This window comes from Phoca vitulina, unplaced genomic scaffold, assembly GCF_004348235.1.
Source record: "Phoca vitulina isolate PV1807 unplaced genomic scaffold, GSC_HSeal_1.0 scaffold8, whole genome shotgun sequence".
Lineage (NCBI taxonomy): Eukaryota > Metazoa > Chordata > Mammalia > Carnivora > Phocidae > Phoca > Phoca vitulina.
This window is the reverse complement of record NW_022589711.1, coordinates 3,565,067-3,580,859: the sequence shown is the minus strand read 5'-3', so window position 1 is coordinate 3,580,859 and position 15,793 is coordinate 3,565,067. Positions and strand designations below refer to the sequence as shown.

The window sequence follows — 15,793 nt, the reverse complement described above, 5'->3', positions numbered from 1 at the left end:
TGAAAGGAAGAAAAATCAGTGGGAACCCATAACTCTACATTGAAAATTTTTTCTGTTCTACCATTAACAAAGATGGTACTTTATAGTCAAGTCTGTTCACTGCCAACCCCAAAGTTTACCCCCAGCACAGCGTGTTAGGTCTCTCTTATTATTCTCCACTGAATGGAAAAAGATTCCTATGAGGATAACCAGTTCCATTTTTTAAGGCACGTAAAAATTAGAATGCCCCTGAAATATGGTGTTGTTAAAGAGTAAGAAATTTTTCAAGAATAGAGCCCAAATGTCCATTGACTAATGGATAGATAAAGATGTGAGCTACACACACACACACACACACACACACACACACTGGAATAATACTCACCCATAAAAAAGAATGAAATCTTGCCATTTGCAATGACATGGATGGATCTAGAGGGGATAATGCTAAGTGAAATAAGTCAGTCAGAGAAAGACAAATACCATATGAGTTCACTCATATGTGGAATTTAAGAAACAAAACAGATGAATATGGGTGGGGGGAAAAAGAGAGGCAAACCAGGAAACAGAGTCAACTATAGAGCACAAACTGAGGGTTGCTGGAGAGAAGGTGGGCAGGGGGGATGGATTAATGGGTGATGGGGATGAAGGAGGGCACTTGTTTTGATGGGCACTGGCTGTTTGTTGTATGTAAGTGATGAATCACTAAATTCTACACCTGAAACTAATATTACACTCTATGTTAACTAACTAGAATTTAGATGAAAACTTGAAAGAAAAAGGAAAGTTTTCCAGACTATTAGGGGTAATTTTAGAAGAACAAAGGAGCTAGATTAAATGGGATAATAATGGCCAGTTTTAACAATTTAAGTATCATATAATAATCATAATAATTATTCTAGTTAACAAAATCAATTGTTAATGAAGGGCCATGAGTCCATAATGAAACTCAAAAGAGAAAAATTAAGGTGTATAAAAGGTGGTTCTATTGTAAAAGAAAAAGGATGAATAGTGAGGATATGTTTAACTGTTATTCTTTTTTATTAATAAGGACAAGAGTTTCACACATAAGGGTATTTTTAGTTCAACTACTAAGTAGAAACCTGTTTTCAAACTAGAGGTATGCCTTTATTTGTTTTAAGTGGTAGAAAAAGAAGTACAGGGAACAAGGAGTAAGCGAAATAATCCTCAGCATCATTTGATCTGGTGGGTTATGTCTACAAACTTCAGGAATAATTTTTGAATGCCTTTCTTCACTTGACTTCCAGGACTCTCCGGGTACTTGTGATTTTCCTTTCATTCATTCTCTGCTTTTCCTGTCTTTTCCCCCAGCTCTTTTGTTCCTCTCAAAATCCAAATACTAGAATTCTCCTGAGTTCTGCTTTTTGCTTTCTTCTCTTCTCCATTTACACTACCCCCCTAGATGATCCTACCCAATGCCATGACTTCAAATACCAACAATATGTGCAAAATTTCCAAATTTGTGTTTCAATAATTGACTTCTCCTCTGAACTCACATGCCATATGCCAATTGGCCAGTACCATTTGGATTTTATCAGGAAGTCCTAAGTTCAACATAAAAAACTCAGAACTCTTATTCTCTTTGCAATCCTGTTTCTTCTCATTATCTTCATTTCAGTAAATGATACCAACACACACAACACACACCCTGTTTGCTCAAGCCCTAACCCTTGACTCTGCCTTTGCCCTTTCTCTTCATCTGTCTGTAACTCTATCCACCTGAACTTACTCATGAATGAGATCCAGCCATTTGTCTAGCTTCCTCAGCCACAATCCTAGGGCCACCATTGTTTCTTTCTAACTGGTCTCCCTGGTTTCACTATTGCTCCTCCCAGCAGATTCCTCTCCAGATGATGTCACTCTTTGCCTTCTAGATGGCCTCTCATCTCATTTATCATGGCCTCCTTAGTCCTCACCAGGGCCTAGGATCTGGTCCTGCCTACATCTCCAGTCTTATTCCTTCCTATCTGCCAACCCTTCCTGGCCAGCAGCAACAGCAGGCTTCTTGAGGTTTCTAGAACAGGCTCCTACCCTAGAACATTTGAGTTGATGTTATCTCCCAGAAACTTGTGTTAAGTTTCTCCCTCATCTCTTTAGATCTTCCTTCAATTTTCATATGTTGTGAAGCTTTCTCTAAATACTGTATCCAAATAAAGCCCCCTGCTCCCATCATTTGCTTTCTGCTTATGCCACTTTTATCTTCCTTTATTGCACTTATCACTCCCTAAAATAAAATATTTATTTGAAAGTTCTTCTAGGGCAAGGACTTTGTTTGTCTGTAGAGTACCATCTTCCCCAAAACTTAGAACAACACTTATTCTAATCTATTCTAGTCCAATAATGTGATTCAAGATGATGAACTAGTTCTCAAAGTAGAGATAACTTCAGAGATCTGGCACTGAGCTTCTAGGAAATACTGGAACTTCTGGGTGGAATTACAACTATAATGAGATACTTTCTAATAAGAAATATGTTATTAAAGTGCTTTGCCAGAGGCAGGGGTGGTGTGTGTGTGTGTGTGTGTGTGTGTGTGGAATTGGTAAAGGGAGTAAAAACTAAAATAAAACTAAAAAAAAACCCAAACAAAAAACAAGTGACAAAAAAAGAAAAATACATTATTAAAAATAGTGCTAAAAGAATAGCATCAAGAAAATAGGCTACATAAGATGGGCCAAGGGAGTCTTTACAAATACATAATTTTAAGGAAGAGACATCAGATTGGAAATTGATAAAACCTATGAGAAAGGCATCAGTCTAAAAAGTCCTAGTGATACAAGAAGAGAATTTTAACTATCAAAAAGATGACTAGCAGCTCAAACTTGAAATACCTTAAAAAAGTACCCAAGACCTACCCTATAACCAAAAACCAGTAAGTCACTAACCTAATCTTGAAATCTCTACTGGCCTAAGAAAATGCACTTCTTTTTCATTTGCAAAAATTACTATTATCTTGAAAAGGTATTATAGTATTTCTGCAACCTGAAGGAGATAATATATTGAACCTCCTAAAGCCATCATCAAATAGGCAGATAAATAGAGAAATGAATTAAACCTATGATGTTTGTATATTAGGGTAAGTTTAAGTAGAAATGAAATAATTTGCTAGGTACTATGTTTGTATATGTTCTGTGTTCTAGTCCTATTTAAGGTGTTTGAGGCATTCAAAAGAATCCAAATTTTAAGTTGTAATAGAAGTATCAATTAAGTTATGTTATTTTATGGTCAATACTTAACTATTTAAAAAGTTTGCTTCAAAGCTTTATTAGCTACATCAGTTTAATTAATTTAATGCTAAAGTGTAAATAGTAAGGACACCTAGGTGGCTCAGTCGTTAAGCATCTGGCTTCGGCTCAGGTCATGATCCCAGGGTCCTGGGATCGAACCCTGTGCTGGGCTCCCTGCTCAGCGGGAAGCCTGCTTCTCCTTCTCCCACTCCCCCTGCTTGTGTTCCCTCACTGTGTCTCTCTCTGTCAAATAAATAAATAAAATCTTTAAAAAAAAGTGTAAATAGTAGTATGTATTTCTTGCCACACCCACAAGCACCTCATATATGAAATAATCTATTTCAGGAATATTAACACCTGTTTCAAGGAATTATTTCAATAAGGAATGAGATACATGTATTTGGTCTTCTCTAAAGAGCTAAATTAAAGAATAGAAGACTGACCTCTCTATGGATAATTTCATCACCAGTGTATGTCTATATAATAGATGTGATCCAGATGGTAAATCTATATATACTTGCCCACCCAAGAGGCTGAATAGTGGTTGCTTCTGGAAGCAGGGATGGTGACTGACTGGGAAGGAGGGATAAGAGAATTTTGCATGTGATGGAAATGTTTCATGTCCTGATAGGAGTGTGGGTTACACAGGTGCATGCATTTTCAAAACCCATCAAATCGTGCACTTAAGATTATGCATTTGTTTTATGTCAGTGGGAAAAAGCGAAAAACAAATACTAAACTCTATATGGTGAGTTTGCTTTACCGTGGTAGGGTTAGCAATTCTCAGACTGCTTGTTTTGTAGATCCATACATATTTTGTGGATTGTAGGAACAGGTTTCTCATTATTGGAGATAAGTGTTGCAAATAGGGAAGGAGAAAAGACTAGAACGTACCCTGTGGCAATCTATTTTAATTGGAGTTGTCATTTTGAGTTCATATTTGTAGGGATGGAGCTATATCTATTGAGAGGGTCTAGGAGTAGGACATATCGGCAACAGCAAGGAGCACACAAGATCGTGTTTTTTATGTAGAAGAAACTAAAATTAGCTAAATGGAGTTGGGGTCTCCTATAGAAAGCTTGATTTGAGGACTAGGGTGGACAAAGCACAAGATGAACCTGGAACATCTTATTTTGCAGAAAGTAAAGAAGTTCTCAAAGAATGGAGATATATCAAGACCAACAAGGGGGCAAGCTTAAAGGGTTTCACCAAATAGGAGGGCTTTCTATAAAATAATTTGCTGTATTTAAAAATATCAAAGACAAGAAAGACAGAAAGAGAAAGCCTATTCCAGATTAAAGAGGATGAAAGAGGTGTAGTAACTAAATACAGTGCATTATCCTGAATTGGTTCTTGGGCAACACACACACAAACAAACCAAAGAGGTTATAAAGGGCATATTTAAGACAATTGACGAAAATGAATAATATTATAGATTAGATAATTGTATTGCATTAATGTTAAATACCCACGATTTCCTGTGATGATGTAGGAAAACATCCTTGTTCTTAGTAAAAATACAGGGTAAAGGGCACAATGTCTAATCCCACTATCAGGTGATTCAGAAAATAAATATTTTTCCAGATTGGAGAGAATGAAAGAATCATAAGGTTTTCATAGCATAAAATGCAAACCCTTGGTGAAACTCAGTGAAGGTATACAAGAGTTCTCTGTACTATTATTTGCAATTTGTGTGCATGTTCGAAATTGTAGCAATATAAAAAGTTTAGAAAATAAATATGCTGAACGTCTCCTGGGCAAGAATTAAACTCTTCTTGCACGGACCTTTCCTGCACAGGAACAGCAGTACAATAAAAATTTTATTGTACGTTTATGTGATTCCCAGTATGCAAAAGTATTGCATCATTTTACTTTTGTCCTGATAATCACTCTAGGAGGTAGATCTCCTTCTGAACACCCTGTGGGGGAGGATATTGAAACAAAGACACCAAGTCACATGAGGTCAATAGCATAAGCAGGTTCAAAATTCTATCCTCTGGTTTTAAGTCAACCTTGCCTTTAAGCCACGAAAAGTTGGTCCATACTGTCCAAATCTCTCTTTTAATGTTCAAAAAGAAGACAAATCAGTGACAGAGAAAAAAGGACAGGCAGAGGGAAATTTAATGACACCCATATGGCTGAAGGATGGGAACGGGAGTGTGGACAGTAGAAAGAGTTGTCCGATTAAACCATTTAGCCACTTGCAGGTTAAAACACCCGAACCAGATATACATTTCTTGGGAAAGAAGAAATAATACCACTGAGTGGCTAAGGAGAGCAAAATGCAAGGTTGGTGAGGATGAGTTTGAATTCATCACAATTCTATTCTATTACAGCTTACACTTGTGTTTGCTTGTGTTCAGATTGAAACTGTGTGAAAACACATTTTATGTCTTATATGACTGAACACGTGTATATTAGGTGAAACTGGTTTTCTATTTCCTTTGGATATTTGTGGCTTAAAAAGATATGATATTGGTAGCATTGACCTACAATAAGTACATCTGTAAGGTAGATAAATGAAAGATGTCACTAATAGTACTGCAAGCCTGGCTGACATTTAGAAAGCACATGTTCTGCAAGAACATCAAATGGACTAATTTACCAAATCCAAGGTTAATACGGGAGGTCACTAACTTACTAAGACCTACCTTTGTGCAATAGACAACAATGAATCTGTAGCTAAAGGTACTTGACTTGTAAATTGGGTTTAGGTTGCCCACCTGTGGCATTCCAAGGCATAGAGCATGAAGAGGTGGAAGTTAAAGTCATGGTTAGCAGGGGAGGGGAAAATAGACTGCGATAGACACCGTTGTGGTGTGGCTGAAAACAGATTCAAGTGTAATTATCAAGAGGCAGAAAAGTCACCAAGGGGCAGTTTATGTATGAGAGAGGCTGTAGTTTACTCATCCAGATAGAGGGTATGATGCATGGAATCAGAGAGCTTTGGGTGTAGACGGGAAGTACCTTGGGTAGTCCTTGTGGAGTCCAGGTGATTAGTCAAGCTGGGATCTGGGTATGGGTCCTCATTTCAGATTCTTCGGGTTCTGACTTCAGGTCTGCCCTCACTCTGGCCCGATGGGATCAACCCTTTAATGCTCATTCCCTCTGCCCCTCACCCCCATCTCCCAAACAACTATCATAACCTTTTGCATCTAACAATTTGTCTCCATACATCCAAGAACTTTCAATGTCTGTGTTGGTAGGGAGTTAATTTTTTGATCTGATAACCTGCAGATATGTCTTCCATTCCTGAGCACACATAGTTCTTTCCTCAGAGATTCTGGATGCTGGCCACAGAGAGGCTCATTCTAATCCTCACAGCCCAGGTCATTCTCTGGAGGCTTCTTAGGACAAGAAACTGCCCTAGGTCAGGGTTTATGAATCTTCTATGAGGAAGCTACCTTTTTTCCTGGCCTAATTCAGAAGTGTTAGAATGGGATTACCTAGAAAGGTGACTTCTCTCATGCAAAAGTAGAAAATCAACATGTTCTTGGGCCCAAGAATATTTATTTTCTCCTCCTTTTCTCCCTGTCCCCCACCCGCTCTATTTTCCTCTGTGGCACTGCTTTGGGCATGACTGCTTCTAGAGGGAGAAGATAGATCCTAGAATTCAACATATATTATGTAATGAAAAAAGAGTCAGATATGGTTTGATATTACTTCTAAGATTTAGGTATGGGTAGCAGCAAAAGAGATTTGACTTGAGAAGGACACATTTTTATCCCAAGTCCTTACACATGAACTTTTAGAGCACAGTTTATTTGTAACTTGAGGGTTATTTATTTATTTTTTAAAAAAGATTTTATTTATTTAGTTGACAGAGAGAGAGAGAGAGAGCACAAGCAGGGGAGCAGCAAAGAGAGAGGGAGAAGCAGGCCCCCTACTGAGCAGGGAGCCCGACATGGGGCTCGATCCCAGGACCCTGGGATCATGATCTGAGCCAAAGGCAGACGCTTAACCCATTGAGCCACCCAGGCACCCTTGAGGGCTATTTAAACATGCTCTTTTTTGATACGGACAATTTCTTTCTTTCTTTTTTTTTTTTTTTTAAAGATTTTATTTATTTGACAGAGAGAGGACAAGCAGAGGGAGAGAGAGGGAGAAGCAGGCTCCCTGCTGAGCAAGGAGCCCGATGTGGGACTTGATCCCAGGAGTCTGGGATCATGACCCAGGCCGAAGGCAGCCGCCCAACCGACTGAGCCACCCAGGCGTCCCTTGATACGGACAATTTCTGACATGAAATATTGGCCTAACTGGATGATAACCAGTGCAACTTATACATTAAATATGAATTTTACACCTTTAAAAGTGCTTACCTTGTGTAGGCAAGAATTTCAATTTTTTTGTGTATGTAGGAAATACAACACTTGATGCAAGTATCTAATGAGGAATGATTTCTCGTTTAACCTTCTCAATTTTTAGATATGATTTTAGTGGGAAAATGATTGGTACTCTATAATGTCATACAAAGCAGGAACATTTCCCCGATGGGATGATTTTGTGAGGCGGCACGAAACGGGACGCACAGTGTCTGCTGTCGTCCTGTCACTTGGGAGGGGACACTGTGACGTCACACTCACCCATACACACAGTGCGCCGCAGACACCAGCCAGTCATTGCTGACGAGAGAAGCACCGCAGAGCAGTTGGCCGTTATAATAAAGAGCAACCACCCAGGGCCAGGCTCCTTCTTTGGCATTATTTCCTCCGACAATCTTCGGGCTGACTTCTTGGGCCACCAGTTTGTTTCCGCATGCTGTTAAAATAATTGAAGAAAGAGCATCTATTTTATTTTGGTGGATTTCTTCTGATCATAAAAACTGAGTGGATCACTACAGAGGAACTTCAGGTGCTATGCCCACTCTCTTCATAATTTTAAAGGGAAGGTTTGAAGGAAAGAAAACATAACAAAATGTTGACTTACACTTATGGTTACACTGTAACAGAATCAGTGAATCTTGGAAACACTGTTTACTGTAATAGAAGAACAATTATATTTCAGAAATTGTGCACCTGACATCTTAAAACAGAACATAGTGCATTTTAACATATTTTTTTTAGTAGAATTAACCTTCAAATGTAAGTATCATATATGAAACGTGGGGAGGCTGACAGGCACAGCAGTTTAACCTCCTCCTGAGGTTAAACTTCAGTTGAACTGAGTTTGAGCCCTGAACTCTACCACTTACATTTCATGGGATTTTGGATAAGTTGCTCCGTGTCCCTGAGATTCAGTTTTGTCATCCACAAAATGTGGGCAGTAGTACTTACTTTACTGGAATTTTGTGAGAAGTAAAAGAAACGTTTGCACTGGAGTTATTATTGTGCCATATACACAATGAACATTCAATAAATGATAATTATATTTAGCTTGCTTGAACCAACCTTGGATTTAATCATTGTATAATACAGAATATGTCTCAGTATGGCTAATCAGACAACTATTCAGTGCCCTGCACTGCGCATGAGGCTGCGTACTCCACTCAGAAAATTCAACGATTGATCACAGGCCCTGTTTTCAAGGGAAATAAATATATAAACAAGAAAATATAAAGTGTAGGCATACATAATTTAAAAACTCACTACCTGTTTAAATATTTGGATACCAACTTTTTTTCAAAGCTGAGAATTCTATTTTAAACACAAATTTAAACAAAGGAAAATAGTTTAAAAATGTGTTATACTTCCTGACCACTAGAGATCAGTATAATACAAGGAATTAAAGTACTTGCCCACACTCTCCTGATGTGGCCACAATGGATACTGGTCACGGTGAAACAAACACATACACCCGTAATTGTAATGATTTCTATTTATAAATTTAACTGCATCTGTTGTGCATATTATTTAGGTGTTTGAAATTTTAGGGAAAAACAAAACAAAAAACACAAAGCAAGACCCCAAATCCATATGAGATCAAATACAATCAAAGCAATTCAGTGTTTCTGGAACATACATGATAAATTTATTTGAAATCATATGCGTTCATATTGCCCAATTGATATATCCTTTAGCATAGAAGGTAATTTCAATTGAAATATAAGAAAATATACTTATGTTTTATTAATAAGCAATGTGCATGCATGTGTATCCACCTAGATATGGGTGTATCAATATATATATATTCATAATTCCCTAAAGAAGAAGCCTCAATAAACTCCCCTTCTGTTTATACTCACAGTTGGGAGAGAAGTAGTTTCTAGGATGCTTTCCAGCATACTCTCAAATTCATCCAAACTCTTTCTATATCTACAGTACTCAGTGAAAATCCATATTCAAAATGGCTCAGCATTCTTAGATATTAAATGATGCCTAATATTCTGTGGTACGTACAAAACTGATGAAATTGTTTTTATCAAGCACAGAAAAGTTTAATAAGCTTTTAAAATAAAAGTAACTATTAAATTAACCAGAAAATGGAACTGAACTTTGCCTTTTCCATTCTCCATGCATTTCAGTTAGTCAAACTTTTCATGCACAAACACACATGCATTGTCTCAGTGTAGAGGAATAAATTGCTTAGTCTCTGGTCAGAATGAGCAGTGAAACCACACTTGGTCCATGTATATTTAGAGAGATTGGAGGGAAATAGAATTACGGTCCTGGAATCAGAGTTAACTTAGCCCTCTGGACATGAAGAAAGACAATGCCACGATGATCCTATGTCTTTCTCTCAGCCCCGTGGGGCACTATTTGTGATATAAATGGATGGGTCTATATCAATTGTATTGACAAAACGAACTAATTTCTCTCCCAATATATGCCCAACAACATGGCCTTTTTTTGTTGTTGAAAAGGCTATGCTTTTTCTTTCTTTCTCCTTTCCAGAACTGCTATTTAGAGTGAGCTGTTGCCTTGGGGAATTTAGAAGATTGCATGGTAGAGTGGAAAAGCAGAGGGATGTGGGGTTGCCCAGGCTTTGAAGACTTGTCCCAGTCACTTATCAACACCACGCTTCTGTTCCCTCGGCCTTAGAGTAGAGCAAGACTCCCTAAGTCATAGACCTCTTTGGAGTAAAATAAGCATACAGACAATAGGGACATCAGTGATACTGGCATTTTGTTGATAAGCATGGAATAACCGACTTCTGCTCTGAAACATGCTCATAACTGAGATGAATTTTAAAAAATATTCTTCCTTTGTTCTTTTTCTTATTCTTAAATGTCTACAAGATACAAATAAAAGAAACTTTCAGAGTGCAAGCTGCTCAAGATCTATAACGCTAATGTAAATTTAGACATGCTTATAGAAGGAAATCTAGAAATCTGCTCTCTCACTTGAAAATGCTTTGCTTCACCCTCTATGAGACTAATAGTATCGGTCAAGGCCCAGCAAACATTCATATGAAACATTCAATTGCAAAGTCCTTCGCACTAAAAATACTCCTTTATCAATTTGTCTTACTGGTTGAGCTCACAGAGATGATAACTTTTCATGAATAGTTGAATAATTACATAATTTCATTTTTCACCATTAAGTATGTTATTCAAAAAACTGCAAGCGAATGCACCAACAATGACATCTTAAATCTTTGTCAGTAGTTACGGCTTCTTCTTGAAGTTACTGTCTTCCCCCCCATAGCTGCCCCTTAATGGAACTGTAAAATTCAAAAGCCCATTTCAACAAAAAATATCATTAATGCCCAAATAGGAGAAATGACATAATGTAAGCTAAAACAGATCTTTGAATACAGGAAGAATGTTTCTTTTTAAACATTAGTAAACGCTATAAAAATTAACCTAATTTTAAAGAGCAAAAGAGAATATGTAGGCACAACCAGAAGTCTGGTCTCCTTCACTTAAATTTCATGTTCTCTTTGCTAAATACTGTGACTTTCCCTCCTCTCTCTTCTCTTCTGTTGACAGCTAATTTGAGTCGCCCTCTATAGTCAGACCAACAGTGGACTTACTTATCCCAACTCTCACAGTTCTTTTCTTTGGGGGTTTACTTGTTTATGAATCTGAAGGTAAGGATAGAAAGGACATAGAAGTAAAATTTACTGAATCTCTATCAGTGTGCTGCATAATTATTTATGCAATATTTCATTTGACTGTCTTACCATATACATAAGGGTTACGCAATGTTATTGGATAGGATCAATTAGGTACTATTTGAGATTACCTGAATAATAATAAAAAATAAATAACTTTCAAGGTTATATGGCTAGTATGTGGTGGCATTAAAACCTGGCAAGTTTCAAAATCCATCATCTTTCCAGCCCATGTACAATTAGTCCAAGAACAGATTTTGGGACTCACCTGGGTGTTAGTATTAAGCTGCCATTAGGTGCTGTGTTTAATTTTACAAATAGTCCACTTCCAGTAGAGAAGATTGCCATTGATGAATTTCCACTCCTAGGGAAAGACACATAGAGACAAAACAAAAACACAAACAAAGACCCCAGACCTAAATTTCTAGTTATTTAATGCCGTGGACATTGAAATAAATTATGGGATTCCATACAAAACGACTAACATTTTAATATAAAACTTCAAAAGTTTTGCTATCTAAAAGATGGTACAAATCAGTAGAATTGTCCATAATGACATAAAATATAATTTTAATTTTTGTGTAATGTCTCTGGTTGTTTGCATGCTCATATATTACTTAATGAAGTTAAAATCAGTGCATAATATTACTTGGGTATCTGATTTTTTCATTTGACTCTTCTATGTTATTTAATAATTTCCATAATGATCAATTTTAATGACAACATCACAGAATTGCTGCACCGTAATTTATTTATTTTATTTTATTTTATTTTTTTTTAAAGATTTTATTTATTTGACAGAGAGAAACACAGTGAAAGAGGGAACACAAGCAGGGGGAGTGGGAGAGGGAGAAGCAGGCTTCCCGCCGAGCAGAGAGCCTGATGCGGGGCTCAATTCCAAGACCCTGGGATCATGACCTGAGCCGAAGGCAGACGCTTAACGACTGAGCCACCCAGGCGCCCCTGCACCATAATTTATTAAACCTTTTCCCTGTCGAGTGTAATCCGTCTTTTAAAAAATGCATGTAGCCTAAGAACAACCTAGAAAAAGAATATCTTCAATGTTTGCTTTTCCAAATGTTTCTTTGTTCTTGATATTTCATTCAATTCAAAGTCTAACAAGCCCTAAGGTAAAGCCAGAAGCTATGTGATTACTCTAAAAAGACAATGTGTAGCCTGGACCTTCAAGTGTCCACTCATGGGCCAGGGTGGGATGGAGAGACAGACACTCTCCATGTGACAAAAGACATTAAGTTACTAATCTTTCTTATCCCTGAAAACATGTTACACCCATGCTCTCAACTGTGAACCGTAATTAAAGATTTCTCTCCGTTATCCTGACTCTCTTCCCTAGGCTTAGCTGGAAGCTTTTAGGGTCGCAGTTCCTAATCTTGTTTCCTGCCTTGCATTTATTCCAGATTTTAATCCTCGTATAAAACCTTGCTTTTAGGTTGGAAACATCCTGACTGCTGCAAACTTCTGGTTAACAGAGAGATGATACAGTTTTTATCTTTTGGAATAACGCAAAGGATCCACCCATTGCCTCTTCAAAAGAAGATCCAGTGTCTTCCCCAGGCTGTAGCCAACACCGACCCTTTTCTATCTGTGTATAGGGAACTTCCAAGGAACATTTATAGCTGTTATGATCAATAAGAAGAAAAGAAGGAGGTTGAGAGTATTTCCTGTCTCTCTCGGATGGGACAGTATCTTAAAAAAACTGAAAGTGTTCGTCTGGTACCTTTCATCCACTGAACAGAGAACTGGAACAATGGCGCTTATATGTAATGTCCCAGAATTCAGCATCTTGCACTTTAATTTTATAAACAGATAAAAGTATCTAGCACACAAATCATGACTATTCATGTAATAACACCTGAAATGAATGAATTTGCCAAAGGGAGAATGAGTGCTATTACTGTTATTTTTAAAGATTAAGGCATTCCCTCCAAGTAAGCAGAAGCTTAAATAAGATGATCTTATTTAAATATTTATCTAAAATATATTTGTTATAGTTAAGAAAACAAAATAGGCATAAAGACCTCAAAAAGCAGTGGAGGGTAAAGAAGCCAGGAATGCTCTGGGTCAGGGCAACTCTCTGGGGCCCCCTCCATCCCCCCCAGGAGCTTTATATGACTGCTCAGTAGACTCTGCTTTGCTGCCTACCACCGCTCTCGGTCTGGTCTACCTCTCCATTCTTGGAAGTGGCGCGACCAAGAATGGCGGGCACTAAGGCAGAAAATTCCTGCAACAACATTCTCAGTACCATTATTCTGCTGAATTCCTACATGTGTTGAACATTCTTCTAGGTAGTTTTCTATGTTCCTGACTCTCCATGACCAAGGATTTCAAAGTATGTTCTCCAGGCAAGGAGCAGGAACCTCCGGAGAATGTATTAGAAACGCACCTTGCCCAGCCCCACTCCAGGCCCAGGGCAGCCAGCCGAAACTCTGGGGGCGGGGTCCAGCCGTCTGTCTGCTAACGTACCCTCCGGGTGACTTTGGTGCTTGCGAGGCAGGGAACCCCTGTCAAGGCCAAATATAATATCTATTTTTTACTCGTTCAGGGGTCTGCTTTTTGGCTTCCAAAATGACTTCTAGTTACCTGATAGGCAATTTGTTTTAAGGCAATGATAAAGTTAATTCAAATCTTAAAAAATATATTTATATATCTCAGAAATGTGGATTTAACACTTTTCCATTATCTCTACCTGTTTTTTATTCTATCCCTTGACTGTCTCTCTCTCTCTTTTTTTGTTAGATTTTATTTATTTGAGAGAGAGAGAGCATTTGCACGTGCAAGTCGGGGGAGGGGCAGAGGGAGAGGGAGAAGCAGACTCCCCACTGAGCAGGGTGCCTGATGCAGGGCTCAATTCCAGAACCTGGGGATCATGACCTGAGCTGAAGGCAGAGGCTTAACTGACTGAGCCACCCAGATTCCCCTCTTTTATTTTTTATTTTTATTATTTTTTTTAATTAAGTAAGCTCTACCCCTAACTCATGACCCAGAGATCAAGAGTTGCATGACTGAGCCAGCCAGGCACTCCGACTAGCTCTTTTAATACAGACCCTGAGAAGATGCAGTACTATCTTTGGAAATTCAAAACAAAATTTGGACAAAATTAAATTGAAAAAATATTGAAATGTTATTTATAAATATGTTTTTTAAATCTAGAATCTATTTATTTACACACTTACCACTGGCATACTATGATGGGATTGGCAGGAAAATTTTTAACTTAAGCCTATTCTAGGAGGAAAAAAAAAAAGACTAGAGGCAAAGCTTTAAGAATAAAGAATATTTAGTAAATGCTAATACTTCTACCCTTGGATTCTCAAATGCTGTTCCATAGTGATGTTCTAACTACCTGGCAGAGGAAAAAAATAAAGATTATACATGCACATGGCAAAAAAGGACATGAAGTCTGTATTCTGAGATTGTCTTCTTTACATTTCCTCATGTAAGTCTCAAACTCACATGAGGAGACAGACTGCAGTTAATACTACAGATATATTGTTTTGAATATAGAATATAGAAGAGAATAACTGAAAGGTTCTTTTGGAAAAAAATTATAAAGTATTCACGTAATTAATTTTGTGTCGTACATACTGATGTCAGTAGCCCGAATGATGTCTAGAGGACATCAGGTCATACAAACATTTCCAGGGGTCAGTGCTGGATGCTAGAATTTGGAATTTAATCAACTGTTTCTTATTTTAAGAAATGACGGAGACAATAAAATATATTTAAGATGTTCTTGGCAACATGAAAGGTTAGCAACCTTTTATTATCACCCTTTATTTTTGAAAAACAAAATCTCAGAACAAGTGAAAAAATGAATTGTTGAGAGAGAATAAGCTAAATTAAGTTCTGCAGTTAAAGCGTGTCAATGGGTCACTCCCTGCCTCAGTTTCCTTTTCTTGCAACAAAACTTGTTTTTAATTTTTAGAGAGGCACTCTGTCAAGATTATGGCTGAGAGTTTGCATTTTTTAAATCCTGAAAATTTTAGCTCTGCAGATTTAGATAACTCTACCACACATTCGCACAGCTGTTTGGAATCCGTAGAAATTCGGTATCACGGAGAAACGTGCCCGTATAACATTACCTTGTTGACATGCTGGTGCCTCCTGACTACCTATTTCTAAACCTTTATTACCATTTGTATAGGTTATGCATCCTGAAAGGGCTCCCCGGGCTTCAGGAAAACCTTATTCTGTGTGAGAAAAGAAGCTTATAAATGCAACCCACCATCATTATTTTTAAGGTCATATATGGAGTATGAAAATACACTCAGAGATGGATTCTAGGGAGCAAAAGAAGGATATCCTGGAGGGTCTTGTATGGTATTAAATCTTTTGCGTTTCTCCTCAGGCCTGCTTGGGTTTCCTCTTTTGTCTTGCTCCTCACACTGTATTTGCCGTGATAAGAATTCCTCCTTGAAGCAGGAGTTTAGGTAGGGACGTTTTAAGCTGTTGGACACACTAAAGCTCAACAGAATAATAACAAATGTTGCGAATGCGGCAGCTAAGCACTGGCGCTCATTTCACACCCCAAAAGGCTTAAGTCATGAAGGGAGCCA

General features: G+C 37.8%; 1 protein-coding gene across 1 annotated transcript in view; it reads right to left on the bottom strand.

Annotated features, from left to right (window-relative positions):
• The window catches only part of TMPRSS15 (transmembrane serine protease 15), a 111,749-nt gene that overhangs the window by 12,550 nt on the left and 83,406 nt on the right, over positions 1-15,793 (bottom strand). The window contains exons 20-22 of the mRNA XM_032406219.1: positions 11,485-11,580; positions 8,151-8,200; positions 7,808-7,982 (exon numbers count right to left, since the gene is read on the bottom strand). Of these exons, the coding sequence (XP_032262110.1) occupies positions 7,808-7,982; positions 8,151-8,200; positions 11,485-11,580 (321 nt within the window). The remainder of the gene's footprint in view (positions 1-7,807; positions 7,983-8,150; positions 8,201-11,484; positions 11,581-15,793) is intronic.